We start from the raw sequence: 18948 nt of genomic DNA, 5'->3' as shown, positions 1-18948 counted from the left end.
TGATGTCAAATTTTAGATATAGGGCTTAAAAGGTAAAATTCTCGCAAAATTTGGCTTAAAAAAATTCAGATATGTTCTATATATTTGCATGATTTTATGCTAAACGGCTATCACATTCTCAAGATTTGATTTTGTACATGTCACACAGAACCTATTAAATATGTTACAAACCTATCAAATGTTAAAAATGTGAATAATGAATAAAGTATAATAAAAAGAAAAGTATATTGAAAATTCATAAAATTGCTTGTTTCTGTCATTTTCGTCTAAAAAACCTTCCGCACGAAAAAATAGTTCCCCAAAAAACTTGAATTCAAATGGATTTTCTTTATGAATGTTGTGTAATTATGAAATAATAATCTATCTGTGATGGTTAAATAAATAAAATCATATTCATTTCAAATATAATGATCATCTGCGCAATGAAATCAAAACATGAGGAGTGAGATACCTTAACAAACGATAAGAAAAAGCTCTATAATGTTACCTCATGGCTGGTGCTCTAACCACTGAGCCATTTCAGTCACAACAAACATCATTGTTAAATGCTAAATGCAACTTCAACCACGAATTGATGGACTTGTAGTATTTCTCTAATACGTTCAATTTTTGGGATACAAGATGACATTTTTAAAGCATAGTGGTTCATCTCTCCACGTTTTTGTTGATTGAAATCGGTTTGATTTCCTTTAAACCTCATATAGACTATGACAGAAATATGGAGCCCAGACCCACTCTTTAAAAGAAAAGGCATTAAAGTCCTAAATATGATACTATTTGGAGGTTTTTGACACGCATATTCCAGTTTAAATCAACCTTCTCTAAATATTTAACATATTTAAAGGTTATGAATCGATGTTATGGTAAATATACATTGTTTTCAATAATTGAGAAAGAAATTATGAGATGTTTTCCTATCTTAATATAATAGTATCTTATCTATCCTCATATGGGCAGGTTACACGCCTTATTCACCCATCTTCCCTTAATGAAACATACAATCGTTAGAAATAGAAAAAAATTGAGAGAAAATTAATAAATGTATGCTATTGTATTACTTCGATTTCTGTAAAATTTAAATCAATAAAAAGATGTTGTTGTGTATGGAATTTACATGGAACATTTACTGTAATAAACAATTGTACACAGTTTTTTTAAGTTTTGAGATCGTCTTCATGTTCATTGGAGATGCTGAAATAACATTTTTTATGCAATAAATATGTGTAAAGTACATAGGTTAAATTGCAACACATGTTCAACATATGTTTTGAGTAATATATTATGTCAAACATAGTTACGTTGAGCATAAATTATGTGCTCAACCAAATATTATTATTTATAAGGACAATTGATATAATGTTAAATTTTTATTACTGTTTAGTCAGTAATACAAAACATCCCAAAGATTCTGTATCTTCAATTTATTCAACATAAACACGTCTGGAAACAGACACCAGTCCTTTTGTGGGACATTCTGTGAAAGCTGGAAAATTATACCAACAATAAATGAATTGTTCATATACCAAAATAATACATAGTTATCAAATCATCATATGATATCATACATATCAAAATTTTACATAAAGGAATTGAGTTTTACTGTTTATAGTTCTATATAAAAGGTCTAGAAAATCTGCACTGAAAATAGCATGATACTAAAAATAGCGAGATCGTTAATTACATATATAAACCAAAATTCTGTCTTATTACTGACACATTATGAAAATTAACACCAGCATAAACTATTTATAATGTTTTAAACTTACATGGTTGCCTATTAAAATAACTCAGGATGAAAATTGTTGATGGGACTTGTGTCCGAAACTCGTGCTTAAAACACCGGAAGTATATAATAGAAAAACAAAAATCAGCATGGGGAGAAAATATAATTCCGGAAAAAATACAATGACACAACACTCCCCGTCTGATATGATAATATCACCCTTTTTCTTAAACACGATCAAAATATTAATTAACCAAAAATTCACAATAACATGAAGTTTCACTTAACTTCAACGAATTTTTAACTAAATCAAGTTCTACTGTTCTTTTGGTACAAGAAGCACGACTTCCGTTGCTGGACGCCTGTAGATCTTCCTCTCTGGGCCCACGCGAACTTCAATGGTGCGGACACGCGAGTCATCACTATGGTGTGTCTTCTCTATTATACCCATTGGCCAGTCATTTCGATGCAAAGTGTTGTCCCGAAGGAGGACAAGGTCACCTTCCGTCAGATTTCTCTCATCCTTCTGCCACTTTTTTCTCTGTTGAAGTGAAGATAAGTATTCCATTTTCCATCTCTTCCAAAAGCAATTCGAAAGGAACTGTACACAGCGCCATTGGTTTTTGTGTAGATCTTTCTGGGAAAACTCCTCAAGGTTGAAAGAGTCCACAGTATGGGTTGTCTTCAAGGTCAGCAAAGTCGCTGGAGAAAGAGGATAAGGTTCCTGAGGATCATAGAAGATTCCAACCAGTGAACGAGCGTTAATGATGGAAGTTACCTCAGCCATTAGAGTTACCAGTACTTCATGAGTAAGGCGTGTGACTTTGGCATCCAGGAGCAGAGAGTTCAAGATCTTCCTCGCAACGCCAATTAATCGCTCCCAAGATCCGCCCATATGAGATGCATGTGGGGGATTGAACTTCCACTGAATTCCCTTTTTCGTCATGAAATTAGAGAGAATGTTATCATTTACATCAATAACACTAGCATTCAGTTCCTTCACAGCTCCAACAAAGTTGGTTCCACAGTCTGAGCATATTACCCGTACTTCTCCTCTCAGTGCAACAAAACGGCGTAATGCGTTAACAAAACTGGAAGAGCTCATCTCTTCTAACACCTCAATATGAACCGCTCGAATGACCAAACAGGTAAATATAACTGCCCATCTTTTAGCTTGCGCCTTCACTCCTCTGGTATTTCTAGTAACTACACCCCAGGGTCCGAAAACATCTACTCCAACAAATGAAAATGGTGGGGCAGGTTGAAGACGAACTTCCGCAAGGTCGGCCATTTTAGGTTGCTGCTGTTTTCCTCTAAGTTTCTTACAGATCACACACCTTTGCAAGTAAGAGTTCACTTGACGACGACACCCGATGATCCAATACCCCGCACTACGTATTGCACCCTCTGTGAACAAACGACCCTGATGTTTTACTTCTTTGTGAAAATGATCTATGAGCAGAGTTGCAACATGACTCTTCTTGGGAATAATGATTGGATTCTTTTCCTGGGTGGTCAGGTTCGAACGGCGAAGTCTTCCTCCAATTCTCAATAATCCAGTGTCGTCAAGGTAAGGGTCGAGGTCATAAATGGGACTCGTTTTAAGCACAGTCTGTCCAGATTTTAAGGCGATAATCTCATCCAGGAAAGCCTCATGTTGAATGACGTGAATGATCAGAAGTTCAGCAGCTCTCAAGGTAAGTGGATTTTTGTCCTCTCCATTTCTACGTTTGTGTAGTAAGTTCCATCTAACAACTTTCTGAATCAGCAATATTGCCTGAGTGAGTTTACTCCAGGTTGAGAATTTCTCAAAACGATGCGACCCTAAATTGCAGCATGGTTGCACTTCCATCTTGCAAGATTTGACTTCTGAATCATCATCAAATTCTTCTCCACATAGTTGTGGTTCCTGATCATTGTTCCACAATTCATGCGTTACAGGTGGTCCATTTAACCATAAGCTATTCTGCAAGTCTTTCACTTGCACTGAGCGAGTGCCTTCATCAGCTGGATTCAACTTTGTGGAAATGTAGTGCCAGTCTTCAGGTTCACTTAGTCTGCGAATCTTATCCACACGGTTTGCTACATACGTGAAGAATCGTTTTGACTCATTTTTAATGTAACCTATGACAACTCTACTGTCAGTAAAAAAGGAAACATTGTCAAATTTAATGTCCATTTCTCTAGTAATAAGATCATACAGTTCAACAGCTAAAACAGCTGCACAGAGTTCCAGCCGCGGTATGGTGTGTCCATGCTTTGGGGCTAGCTTGGTTTTTCCCATAATGAATCCAAGTCGTTGTTCTGTTCCGTAACCCAGTTTCACATAAGCGACTGCAGCAATAGCCATTGTAGACGCGTCAGAGAAAACCAGAAGTTCTGTACTATGTGCTTGGCTTATCGGTACTCCTCCATAAGTACGCGGTACACAAAGCATTTCAAGACCTGACAATGATGACCTCCATGCATTCCATCTTTGGATAAAATCAGGCGGCAATGGCTCATCCCAATCCAAACCACTGGTCATGGCCTCTCTGAGAATTGCTTTTCCTGCAATTGTCACTGGGGCTACAAATCCAAGAGGATCAAACAGACTATTGATAGAAGAGAGGACACCACGTCTAGTGAAGGGTTTCTCTCCTATGTTTACTTTAAAGGTAAAGAAGTCCTCTTGAAGATTCCAGCAAACGCCCAGACTTCTTTGTGTTGGAAGATCATCAGCCAAGAATTCCGAATTCTTCAGGTCTTTAGCTAGATCTTGATGATCAAATGCAGCTAGTACTTCCTTGGAGTTGGAGGTTATCTTGTGAAGACGTAGGTGACCGTGTTCCTCCAGAGCCCTCTTTGTCCGTTGAAGTAACGATACTGCTTCTTCTGTGGTTGCATGTGAAGACAGTGCGTCATCTACATAAAAGTTAAAATGAACAAATTTCTTCATATCTTTGCCATACTTTTCTTCCGCAATGTCAGCTGTTTTTCTTAAGCCGTAAGTCGCCACTGCAGGGGAGGGACTGTTTCCAAAAACATGTACTTTCATCTGGTAGTCAACTAGGGGTTTTTCAAAATCATTGTCCTTGTGTCAGATGAATCTCAAATATCTCCTGTGATCTGCATCAACCATAAAACAATAAAACATTTGCTCAATGTCAGCCATAATTGCAATAGATTCTCGACGAAACCGCAGCAAAACTCCATACAGGTTATTCATCAAATCAGGTCCACTTAATAGTACATCATTAAGGGACAGTCCATCACACTTTGCCGACGAGTCAAATACTCCTCTGATTTTATCTTTCTTCTGTGGGTGGTATACCCCGAACAGAGGGAAATACCAACATTCAGTTTCAGGGGTCAAGGGTGGTGCTTGCTCCACATGACCAGTTTCAAACAAATTCTTCATAAATTCATGAAAGTGCATCATCTTCGTAGGGTTCCTTTGAAGGCTCCTATCCAGACTAAGAGCTCGATCCATCGCTTGTTGTCGATTAGTAGGGAGAGCAGGGCGTGGTTCTTTGAAAGGTAAGGGAGCAGTCCAATGTCCCGATGAATCCTTTTTCATACCATTATCCATTATTTTCAGGAAAGCTCGATCTTCGACTGACAACGATGGTCGATTGTCCTCACTTGTGTGTTTGAATATTGAATTGTTCTCCACACACTCTGAAATATGTATTTTCTGATCACAAGGTATAAAAAAACCAACAGGGGTTTCTTCAGATTGAGAACATATCATAGTTTTCATAACATCAATAGATGATGGTGTATGCATTCCATCTAGGCATGCTTCTCCGATAATTACCCATCCCAATGGTAGTTGTTGAGCATAAGGTTGAGAGGAAGTACCTCTTATCTGGTCAAGAACGTGGTGTGCTCTTAAAAGATCCCTGCCTATAAGTAGTAATATGTTTGCCGAATCATCTATGGGTGGGATCAAGTCCGCTATCTTTGAGAGATGGGGGTGATAAATGGCAACTTCACGAGTTGGTATCTCATGTCGGTTATTAGGGATAGCATCACACTCGATCAACGTAGGTAAATCAAATGTTGTTTGTCCGTCCAATGAGCTGATAACAAATCCATGAGACCTTCTACCACTGACTATAGAGGAACCACTACAGGTAGACAGTTTGTATGATTCACATGCTGTGTTCGGATCAAAAATTTCAAACAGTTCAGGTTTAGCCAGAGACTTGTTGCTTTGTTCATCAAGTATGGCGTACACACTAAGTGGTGGATGTTGACTGTGCTTGTGATGAATACTGATGAGCACAATTTTAGCACATGACTTGCCTTTGAAATTGCCACAGACTTCTGTGCACACAGCGTTAACCTGTGAAACGGGATCTGTGTTAGTATTAGGATGCGGCAATGATGTTCTGTCATAGCTCGATCTCTCCCCGCCATACGCCTGTACGGGTCTGTTAGTGTTATTGTGCATAGCAGCACAATGATATCTGCTACCACAAGAGTCACACTTCACATACACATGACAGTTATTTGACAAATGTTTGCCGTCACAACACTTAAAACATTGCCCATGTTTTCTTAAGATGTCCTTCTTTTCACCGATGCTCTTTGAACGAAAGGCATTACAATCACTGGTAAGGTGGTGGGAATTGTGAATCGCACAGCGTATCCTTTCATTTTCTTCTGTTACACTAGTTTTGTTGGATGTAACGGTTTGTCTGTGAAATTGTCTGTTAGATTTGGTTTGTGACGCTGAGTTGCTCTGTGATGCGAATCGTTGTGATGTTTTCCTTTGAGGTACATTGTCAAAGTCAAAACCAGGGTCATTGATGACGTATGCCATATCCTGTACGAAGGTGCAAAACATACTGAATGGAGGGTACACTACATCATTGTTTCTTTTGAAGAGAATAGCTTTGTCGCGCCACTTGTTTTGGTAGTTCCGAGGAAATTTGTGAATAACTGGGTTTACTCCATCAGCTGTGTCGAAGTAGCTCAAGGTTTGACAGTACTTTGGGTCATCCTTTACGGCACTTATTTCGTTCAAGGTATCGGACAGACGAAAATAGTCCAACTTGTTGTTGAAGTCAAATTTCTCGATTACATCACTTAACTTGTTCTTCAGGGCCTTTGTGATTCTGTCCGGGCTGCCATAATAGGAATCCAATCTTTCCCATGCTCTTTTGATCGCAAGAGATGAGTCACTTGTGTTAGAGTTCTTGATACTCTTCACCTGTTCATAAGGCTGTCCTTTAAGGTTGTGTATCATAAGGTCAAGTTCCACGGATGGTGAGGCATCAATCTCCTTCATCACTTCCTTGAATGTATTCTTCCATGCCAAGTAGAACTCTGAATCTCCAACAAAGGGCTTCACTCGTTCAAGAATAAAGCTTTTCTTAGTTAAAAAGTTTGACATGTCCATCACAGCTTGATTGAGAACAGGACTTGTGTGTGAATTAGGAGCATTAGGATTTGATGTACAACTTCCTTCAAATGGCTGGGCAGATGGATTAAGTCTTTTGTCTGGTACAGAGTCTGAGTTAACAGTATCTTTGGAAGTTGTCTGTACATATGTATTTTCAGCTGAGAATTGTTCTTGAAGGTGTCTATTCACTTGAGGTGACATTTCTGCTTTCACAAGATTACCGGTTATCGACTCGTTGTTATCCGGTTGAAATGGAGGTGGGGAAGACACATCTGGAAACACTGGCAGAGTTCTTGTCACATAAGGGGTCCTAACTGGTGCTACGTGTTCTGGTTCTGGTGTCAACAGTCTGTTGTCGTTTCCAATTTTCTCAACATTCAAACTCTGATTCACCACATAACGATTCGTGTGTGAGGTTGTCCAATCACTGTGTTCACTATCATTGTCCAAGCTTTCTTGAAATTCCTCCTCAAGAATTTTCACACTAAGTTCAGCCAATTCTGTGTCCTCTTCAGCCTTTACACGTAACAGCTGGCTCTCTATTGTAGCTTTCTGCACAAGGGCCTCAGCTTCTACCTTTGCTCTTTGACGCATGAGGTCACTTTCTCTGTCGACAAACTCCAGTTTTTTTCGTGCCAATTCAGCCTTTATTTTCTGATGAACATATAGGTCGGAGACTGTACTCGATGAATGTGATCTTGATGACTTGTGTACTGATTTAACTGACCTTGACTTTCTCGAGGGAGTTTTCTTCGAGTTGGCGATATTCTCAGTCTTTAGAACTGGAGGTTGTTTTTCTGTTATTAATTTCTCGCCTGAATTAAGAGCTTCTTTCACTTTGAATTGTATACTTGTGTAGATAAGCATATGAGACTGCAGTTCCATATGACTGTCTTCAGTATTTGTTCTGTTAAGGTATTCACAAAATACATCATGGATTCTAACATACTCTAAAAAGTCTCTCTTTATGAGTTCCTGTGTTAATTTCAATGTGTCCTGATTTTCTGTCTGGTCAATGATGAGGATATTTTCATCAATAAGTCTGTGTAAACGTGCTAATTTTATAGAATACCTCTGCACTTCATCTTCAAAATATCCCTGTCCCTTCTCTGTGAGTTTCCTGGTAGTCCTTGGGTCCATTTTTCACTGTTTAGTCAGTAATACAAAACATCCCAAAGATTCTGTATCTTCAATTTATTCAACATAAACACGTCTGGAAACAGACACCAGTCCTTTTGTGGGACATTCTGTGAAAGCTGGAAAATTATACCAACAATAAATGAATTGTTCATATACCAAAATAATACATAGTTATCAAATCATCATATGATATCATACATATCAAAATTTTACATTAAGGAATTGAGTTTTACTGTTTATAGTTCTATATAAAAGGTCTAGAAAATCTGCACTGAAAATAGCATGATACTAAAAATAGCGAGATCGTTAATTACATATATAAACCAAAATTCTGTCTTATTACTGACACATTATGAAAATTAACACCAGCATAAACTATTTATAATGTTTTAAACTTACATGGTTGCCTATTAAAATAACTCAGGATGAAAATTGTTGATGGGACTTGTGTCCGAAACTCGTGCTTAAAACACCGGAAGTATATAATAGAAAAACAAAAATCAGCATGGGGAGAAAATATAATTCCGGAAAAAATACAATGACACAACAATTACAAAATGTTTCAATTCTATCAAATATGTATAAAACCCTGAAAATAAAGTTATAAACTATACACGGAAATAAACCATTGAATGTTTCCTTAATGTTTATAATTTTAGTGTTTGAAATTACAGTCAGAGTGACTGGGATAGCTTATCAATCAAACATCCTGATCGTTAATCAATCACATTTAATTTTAGTTTCCTCGTTAAAGAGTCATTATAAAGATTTGAAAATGTTCAATTTACTAGTAATTGCTCAACATAGAGTGTACAGTTGTATTTAGTTTAAAATAATCAAAGTACTGAAGTACTGAAAGCCGGGCTCTTTTGGTGTCATTTTGCATATTGTGTAGTAAAGACTGAAAATCTTTCTCTCTCTCTCTCTCTCTCTCTCTCTCTCTCTCTCTCATGCTTTTAATGTCGGCAAAGCGTCAAAGAGCGACGAAATGTTTTAAGCGGCTATAAACAAAAATATCTCTCTAGTAGAAAAAATATTAACAGTTGCTGCTTTGAATTTTGCAAGAAGCGTTATATTTTCAATCCCCATTTCTTCAATGCAAAGTAGTTTTTTGGAAATTCATGCGCATTGTATGTGTCCAAAATGCATAGTCTTGTTTTTAAAACACGTTATTGAAACACTCTCGAAAAAAAAATAATAAAACAAAATGCCAACACTTTTGACAAAACTTGGCTCTCTGTGTTACTATTTAGTAAAGCGGAAGCTTTCACTTTGACGCTGTTTGGTTTTTTGTTTTCTTTGCTATTTATAGTAACATTGGCGATTTGCCTGCCTTGAGCCAGGACTCTGCAGCTGCTTTCAGCAGAACCTGGCTAAAAAATCAATTCAAGTTCAAACATGCGAGATTCTACATTGCTCAATTTGAAAGATTTAGTGAATCTAACAGAGTAACATGATGCGTGCATGGCAACATCAAAATAGCAATTATATGTATCTTCTTGTATGCAGGATGAAGAATTCTATCAATTGATTGCAAGTTAAATATAAATGATTAGAGATTAACAAATATTTTCCTTATATAAAAAAGTTATTACACATGTTTGACCTCCATGAAATATAAATTGATTGATTTTATATATTCCATAAAAAAGTTAAAAGATTAAACCATGTCAGTTTGAAAGAAAACAAGGACCACGTGTTTCACAAAGCTGCCCTGGGATGTATTCTAATTTATTATGTTTTCGTATATTTTTCTATGTAAATTACGACGAAAGAACGTACTATTTCATCTAAATTATGATAACTGTGAAATAGAGTCCGTACTATTTGCCTGTGGTGAACAGTCATTGAAACTTTTCAACGGTAAAGTTCTATTTCCCTCGCATTTAGTCTCGGAACTCTTCCTAATAATATTACAGTCGCTACATTAATATCAAAGTTTGATAACCCCAACATATTTAATACCAACATAATCAATAAAGACTTCTTGGTTATAATAAAACACCTATTTACTGACTATTCGGAAAATAACAACTTTGTAATAGACTTGCTATTATCCTCCTAGCCAGTACAAAGGTATAAACTATCTCCTAACCTTTTTAGCGTTTCGTACATGTAAGCGACTCATTGAAGTTTCAAACAAGAGGCCCAGGGGCCACATCGCTCACCTGAGCCTTAACTCTGATCAAATTAGCATTACAGTATCAAATTCAAAATATCTTTACAACTAAATACAGTAGATCTCGCTAAAAAAATTGAATATCTGCCATTTTTTATCCACATGTTTTTTGGGTAAATACCAAGCCCCTTTTGTTTTTGTACCTCTAAGAAGATTTTTCTCTAATCCTATATACCCCCCCCCCCCTATTTTGTGGCCCCACTTTTCTCTACGGAATCATAGTTTCATCAAATTTAAATCTGCATAACTTGAGCTTTCACACAAAGTAAAGAGTTTTGGACTGAAAACTTTTCTCTATATATTCCTATGTAAAAATTCAACCCGCCATTGCAGTCCCGCCCTATCCCCAGGGACTATGATTTTGCAAACTTGAATTTACACTACAGAGGATGCATCTACACAAGTTTAAGCTTTTCGAGCCAAACAATTTTTAAAATGAAGATTTTTAAAGATTTTCTCTATATATTCATATGTAACAATTCATCCCCCATTGTGGCCTCACTGTACCTCGGGACTATGATTTAAACAAACTTTAATCTATACGATCTGGGGATGCTTCCACTTAAATTTGGGCTTTCCTGGCCTACTAGTTTTCATCAGAAGATTTTTAAAGATGTTCTCTATATATAAAAATTATTATCACCTATTGTGGACACGCCCTACCCCACGGATCATGATTTGAACAAACTTGAATCTACACTATCTAAGGATGCTTACACGCCAATTTGAGCTTTCCTGGACTAGATGTAATAGTTAAAAAAAATTAAAGGTTTTCTCGATATATTCCTGTATAAAAATTCATATCCCAATTGTGGCCCCATCCACCCCCGGGGACGATGATTTGAACAAACATGAATCTACACTATCTGAGGATTCTTCCAGTCAAATTTGAGCTTTTGTGGCCAAATGGTCTTTGAGAAAGAAAATTTTTAAAGATTTTCTCTATATATTCCTATGTAAAAATTTACTCCCCAATAGGGGCCCCGCCATACCCTCAGGGACCATGATTTAACAAACTTGAAACTTTACTATCTGAGGATGCTTCCAGTCATATTTGAGGTTTCCTGGCCCAAACGTTTTTGAGAAGAAGATTTTTAAAGATATTCTTTTTATATTCCTATGTAAAAATTTATTCCCCGATTGCGACCCGCCATACCCCCAGGGACTATGATTTGAACAAACTTGAATCAACACTACCTGAGGATGCTTTCATTTTAATTTGAGCTTTTCTGGGCAAATAGTTTTTGAGAAGAAGATTTTTAAAGATGTTCTCTATATATTCCTATGTAAAACTATATCCCCCTATTGTGGCCCCACCCTACCCCCAGGGACTATGATTTGACCAAACTTGAATCTACACTACCTGAGGATGCTTTCATTTTAATTTGAGCTTACCTGGCTTAATAGTTTTTGAGAAGAAGATTTTTAAAGATTTTTTGTATATATTCCTATGTAAAACTTGATCACCCTGTTGTGGCCCCACCCTACCCCCGGGAACCATGATATAAACAAACTTGAATCTACACTACCTGAGGATGCCTCCACACAAGTTTAAGCTTTTCTGGCAAAAAAGTTTTTGAGAAGAAGATTTTTGAAAAATACCATCAAATTTTCGATAATTCTCAATTATCTCCCCTTTAAAGAGAGCGTGGCCCTTCATTTGAACAAATTTGAATTCCCTTCACCCAGTGATGCTTTGTGCCAAATCTGCCAAGTGGTTCTAGAGAAAAAGAAAAAAAATGTGAAAAGTTTACGACGACAACGCCGCCAACGCCAACACCAACGCCGACGACAGACAACGGACAAATTTTGATCAGAAAACTTGAGCTTTCAGCTCAGGTGAGCTAAAAACTATGGAAACTATATATATATATATATATATATATATATATATATATATATATATATATATATATATATATATATATAATCCAAAATGAGTAAAGTTAATTCACACAAGTAATAAACACTGGATGAAAAATACAGTTTCCGCACACCAGAAACCTTATCGAATCTGTGCGGAAACTTAAGAACATTCATGGTTTATACAAGGTTTCCATTTGGAAACCTGAAGTTTACATAGGTTTACGCGTTGCGTAAACTTAGGCTGTCCACCATTCCAGGTGGTTTACGCAGCGGAAACTTGCAGAAATATGAGGTTTACTAATTGTTTCCGCAGTGCGGAAACCATAGATAAATTTAATGTTCCGGCAAGTTTCCGCTGCTGAAACCAATCATAAACCTGAAGTTTCCACTGTGTAAACCACCTGTAATGGCGGACAGCCTAAGTTTACGCAATGCGAAACCATTAATAAAACTTTTTATCATTTTTTTTAGTACAAAAATATTGTGTAGTATATATATTATATTATTTCCTGACCAATTGAATCAGATGTTCATATATTGATAAGAAAGACATTCATCATCAAAGCAATTTATTGCATAACAATATTAATGGTAAATTCTCAAAATATATATACAAGCACTATGTACATCTATGAAATTTTAAATCATAGAAATAAAAATTGCAAATCTATGCAGCAATCCGGTATTAAATTTAAAAGTTGTTTATCATATTATTGTCAGTTTCCCATAAATAACTTCTTCTTGATATACACCAAACCTAATAACAATTAACCAATCACACACAAGCATTAATTAATACTCTGCAAGCTTTATCTTTCTCACTTGCAATCTATAGACCAATGCATGTATGATTATTGGACCTGTCTCAAATTGCAGTTTGTGCAACACAATGGTATCAAAAATGTTTTCACTATTTAATGCAAGAGGACATTTGAATTTAAATATATATATATATATATATATATATATATATATATATATATATATATATATATATATATATATATATATATATATATATATATAAATTTATGTATATACATTTGATTGATGGGAGGAGGGGAGGGCTCATGTATTAAAGTCAAATAAGCAAAAAAAACCTGCAAGTTCCGTCAATAGAACAAAAGGCCAAAACGGATTTAAACTCATGATCTACCTTTCACAAGCACATTTCTTCAACCACTTAGTTATGATGATGCACAACCAAATCAATTGATACAAAGAATTAAACAGAACACCAATCACCATCTTGTGACATAATGTCATAAAAAGTGTATGTCTTTGTGTAGTGGGGTAAGATGCACAGTTTTTCAAAACAACAGGGCCAATCTAACAATTCCCTTAATAAAGATTTTCTAAAATTGTGTAAAAATCATAAACAAATATAATTTTTGAAAAAATGAAGAACAAAAACAAAATCACTAACTCCCATTACCCCATTACTTGTACTAAACACACAATATTATTTCATAAAGGGGTATAACTGAAAAAAAAATCTTCAGATAAAAACTTATGCACATCTTTAACAGCACAAAATTATTAAATTCAAGGGTCAAAATACCCTTTAAGATAATGGAACCAAATTTTACTGGTATTAACTATTATACCCATTCTCTCACCAAACTTGGCAAAAAGCATCCTTAGCCTAAGGGAATTCAAAGTTGTGAAAATTAAGGACAACGCCCTTTTGCAAAGAGAGATAATTAGGAATTCATGAAAATATTCGAGAAATTTTCAAAAATCTTCTTCTCATGAACCATAAAGCCAGGAAAGCTGAAACTTTTGTGAAAGCATCTTCAGGTAGTGTAGATACAAAATTGTGAAAATCATGACCCCGGGGGTAGGGTTGGGGCCACAATGGGGGTCGAACTTTTACATAGGAATATATAGAGTAAATATTTAAAAATCTTCTTCTCAGAAACTAATCGGCCAGGAAATCTGACACTTGTTTGAAAACATCCTCATGTAGTGTAGATTTAAAGTTGTAAAAACCATGACTTCCGCGGATAGGATGGGGCGACAATAGCGGATCGAAGTTTAACATATGAATATATAGAGTAAATTTTCAAAAATCTTCTTCTCAGAAACTAATCGTCCAGCAAAGCTGAACCTTGTATGAAAGCATCCTCAGGTAGTGTAGATATAAAGTTGTGAAAATCATGACTCCTGGGGGTAGGGTGGGGCCATAATGGGGGGTCGAAGTTTTACATAGGAATATATAGAGTAAATCTTTTAAAATCTTCTTCTCGGAAACTAATCAGCCAGATGATTCTTTATAATTGTTAAGACTTAGGCCCCAGGACAATTCTCTCGCCTCACAAGAAGGTTCAGAGTTTGATGTAGGCTTATATCACATATATAAACTATTGTTAAGGATCTTTTTGAGAACTGCAATACTCAACATATGATATGACTATAAAATCATCCTGTTAGAAAAGGGACTAATGATTATAAACATAAGAATATCCAGGGGAAAAATGGATTTTATTTATACAGGATCTACATGTATTATTGTACATTGTCCAGATAGTTTGTATTATGACTCCATTAACCTGATTTTATCATACCTATTGTTCATCAGGTGAGCGATGTGGCCAATGGGCCTCTTGTTTAGAAGGAAGACATAATAAAGTAGCAATATAAATAAAATTTGATACTGGCTTCGAATGAAATAATTACCGGGTACTAAACTTTGAAAATCTGATCTTTTCAAATAATGTGTAAAAAATATGCAAAACAATAAAACACTAGCTTCATATCTAAGCACTATAAAAAAACAACCTTTTTTCAATAAAAAGATAATCCAGTTAACCTTTTTTTCTAAAACAAATAATATCTTATTATAACAAACTATAATCTGCAAAGTGCAAAATATGCATAACAATGCCTTAATTTCATAGCACTATACAAATGAAAAGATGAAAATATTAATTATATTTTCTCTACAATAATAAGAATTTACTTTTTATAAAAATATAAGACAGAAAATCATGTATGTACTTAACAATTCTATGGCATTTTTCCCGTTCACAAAAACTGAAAAGAAGGTGGACTTTCTGGCACAGAGGGATTAGTTGATGAAGAGATTAGAGATCTCACTACGGTTCAGCCATCAAGGTGATAGGTTGTAGAGATTGCCCAGCCAGGAATGTCCCTTGGAGGTGGGGTCATAGTCATCCCAGTGGCACTCCTGGTCACTTTAGCCTTCTTCCTCCTTTGTTGAATCCTGAGAGAATCACCGTATCCTCTGTCCAGATCACACTTGATTGCCCGCAGAAGACTTGATTCCCACACAAAGGGAATCGCAACACGCTGTGTTGGTTCATCTTCGTCTGTCACTTCTGGAGATGTTGCCTCCTTGGTTAGGCATTTTCTTATCTTCTTTCGGTCATTTGTCTTGTAGATGGCATCTTTTTTCAGCTGAGTGCATCTACTCTTTAATTTCTGAAAAAGTTAAATCTTTATTCATTACATTCTTTGACATATTTAAAAGGTTATCTTTCTACATTGATTCGATTGGATCATTAAATATTTTGGCAATTCAAGCTGGATATAATTTTAAGAGTGGGGGGCCTCCTTTGGCATAAGGAGGCTGTATGGTCAACAAATTAACATCAGATCTGCCTGAAATATTTATCATTACATGTATAATATACAAAGCTCTTCATTGAAAGAAGGTAAATGTAGCCTAATAATGGCCATAACCATGTAGCCCTCTTAAAGGTCAGACACTAAACACAAAGGAACTACCGCCACTTGTTGATTCTACATGTAGCATACACATTTACTAATTTCTTTAATACATTTATATCAATGCATCAGAATGCATATCCACCCAAGATAATGTTAAAGTTCAAAAGACTGAATAATGATATCTATTAATTCTAAACAACTCACTATAAAAATTTAAGTACTTCAATTCTTTGTCAATTGATATTAAATCAATGAAGAATGACTTGGTAGTCTGAAAGAAATCTGTCGAAGTAAATCTTACATCTCTAATGCGCTTTGCCTGTTTACTCTGGCGTCTGTGGAGTTCTCTTTCCCTTTCTCGCGTCTTCTTACTTCATCACGCATGTTTCTCCATACTCGCCTTAATGCCTCTGAAAAATTAATACAATATAAATGTGCGCTAAAGACAGTGTCTATAGTCTACCTGCAATCAAATATCACTTCAGTTTAGACATATTTAGACCTTTTAGATTACATCTATGAATTTTGATTAATGGTTCTCTGAGAAACTATGATATCTACATATATATATATATATATATATATATATATATATATATATATATATATATATATATATATATATATATATATTTGTTTTCCCTCAGACTGAAATGTCACATTTTCATTGGTTTAAACATAGCACGTGATTGCCTCATATATCTCTATATTTGTTCTGTGAGAAATAATATTAGGCAATATGGCCGTCATTGGTCGACGCTTCGCTTACTCATTTCGACATTTCATAGTATTTTATACATAAACTGCATGCTGTAAGTTCTTAAAGTATTTGGAGTTGTTGCCCTTTGAAATTCTTTAAAATTAGAGTAGTTGCCCTTAGAATATTGACGTCACATTGTTTTGTCTGGAACAGAACAAAATGGCAGCGTCAAAATTTGCTCAAATCTCTGCAGGGGAAAGGGAGAAAACATTTGAAATTGAATAGCAACAAAACATTGTAAGTAAACATGGGTAAAGCAAAGATTTTGAAAGAGTATTTGAAAGGTGAGATGAAAATTTTGAAGAGTTTAAATGAGTTAAATTGGACGAGATGTAAGGCATCTTGTATTCTTCTATTTGTGAATAAATATGTCGCTTGATAGTCCTCGAGAAAACAAAACACTTATTAGGTTAGTTACTGACTCAATACGGAAATATATTGGGTTGATCAGTCTCATAGAAGGCTCGGCTTCGCCTCGCCATCTATGAGATTGATCAACCCAATATATTTCCGTAGTGAGTCAGTAACTAACCTAATAAGTAATAATATATATATATATATATATATATTATATATATATATATATATATATATATATATATATATATATATATATATAAAATATCAATTATTGTGACATATGAAACATTAGTTTACTTTACCTTCAATGGTACCTGATCCCCAATCATAGTTGGTGTAGCTCCTCCTAACTTCCCGCACAATTGTCCTAATATCATTGTTTTCAAACCTTATATAGAAAAAAAATCTATTTTGAAAGTTTCATGGATGAGTATCAATTGTAACAGGCTGGGAGAAATAATGATGGACCAGATCGGAATTTGAACCCTAGCCCATGAATCTCTCGTCAGGTGCTCTACCAAATAAGCTTTCAAGCGCCAGTATTCACACAAGTCTGACCATTAAATAGTGATTTAAATATAATATCAACACACAGTTTAAGACTGGCCACATTTATTTTTTCATTTAAAAAAACAACTACCACAGTAAACAGTAAATCAATGGGTTTTTTTTACATTTGCAAAATATCGTGATGTCAAAATTTACTGGTACTTGTACTAACACAACAAGCACTCTGAGAGTATTGCACAAACTATACAAGTCCCCTACTGGTTTGTATTTAAGCATTTTAAAGACTGCAACGGTGTGTGCATACAAATTGAATAATGCGCAGTAGCGCGTTATGAAAATTCGTTTGCAAACACAGTTGCAGTTAAGAGACCACATGAGATAAAACTTTTATCTCAACAGCTACTAGAACATGTAGAACCAGGCACACTAAGTTGACTAACAAAAGAAAATCGTCACATTCTAGATTTTAGTAACTTCTACAAACTTACTTGTCATAATCCACTACTAAGGGGTTTTCTACATCTTCCTTCAGCTTTCTGATGACTTGCCTTACAGCTCTCCATAAGTAAAAACAACTCGTTAATCGCTGGGTTTGTCTACAAGACTCAGTTTACACCTCATATATTGTGAATTAAACTATAAAGTGTAAAGTCGGATGCCGTTTATTTCTGAACAAAGATGACGATATATTTAATGGTGATCTGATAGACTTATACGATGTTTTAAAAATCGATTTAAACAAGTATCAAAAGATTCTTGTTGCCAATCGTCGCTATTATACTCATCATCAGACGAAATGCGACTGAAAAGCACATGAGTCTTTGATGTTTGAACGATCGGCAATATGCCGAGGAAATCAGTACATTTGATGCTTGTTCACAATTTTGTAGCATTGCAAAATATCAATGTTGTTTTTATGATAATAAATTTATCGATTCTTGTTCAATTTACCGTGTTTTAAGCCGTAACTTTTTAAAACTGAAATCAAACAAACCAATGGCGCCATTTTTTTTCCCAGCCGATCTAGCTACTTTAAAACTTACTTGAATTCCGTCGGACATTTTGAGGGCCTTCGTGCTCTTGGATGATACATATCCCTCAGATGAGACAGCTCAGACAAAACACGATCAGCGGTTCTCTGGTTCATTTTTAACGTCGTACAACATTGAGTTTAAATTAACGAGTAACTGGGCTCTGAAACTGGACCCGAGGATGGACCCGCGAAAATGAACAGCCAATCAGAGCTCAGGAAAAGAATTGTGGGATTGCTTCATTTATTTATTTTTTCGTTATGGCTTTTTTAATGTAGAATTTCTACCTTATTC

General features: G+C 35.5%; 1 protein-coding gene and 1 pseudogene across 1 annotated transcript; both read right to left on the bottom strand.

Annotated features, from left to right (window-relative positions):
* Window positions 1–2722: 2722 nt before the first annotated feature.
* Window positions 2723–4760, bottom strand: LOC128183814 (uncharacterized). The gene is made up of 2 exons (XM_052852970.1): window positions 2958–4760; window positions 2723–2752 (listed from the first exon to the last, which is right to left on the bottom strand). Exons 1-2 carry the CDS (start codon window positions 4758–4760, stop codon window positions 2723–2725), a joined length of 1833 nt encoding a protein of 610 aa, XP_052708930.1.
* A 10645-nt stretch (window positions 4761–15405) lies between these two features.
* LOC128183346 (uncharacterized) lies at window positions 15406–16377 on the bottom strand (annotated as a pseudogene).
* Between the last annotated feature and the right edge of the window lie 2571 nt (window positions 16378–18948).

Source organism: Crassostrea angulata, chromosome 5, assembly GCF_025612915.1.
Source record: "Crassostrea angulata isolate pt1a10 chromosome 5, ASM2561291v2, whole genome shotgun sequence".
NCBI classification, from domain to species: Eukaryota; Metazoa; Mollusca; class Bivalvia; order Ostreida; family Ostreidae; genus Magallana; species Magallana angulata.
Note: the sequence above shows the minus strand (reverse complement) of the source record. Positions and strands in the feature narration are given on the sequence as shown.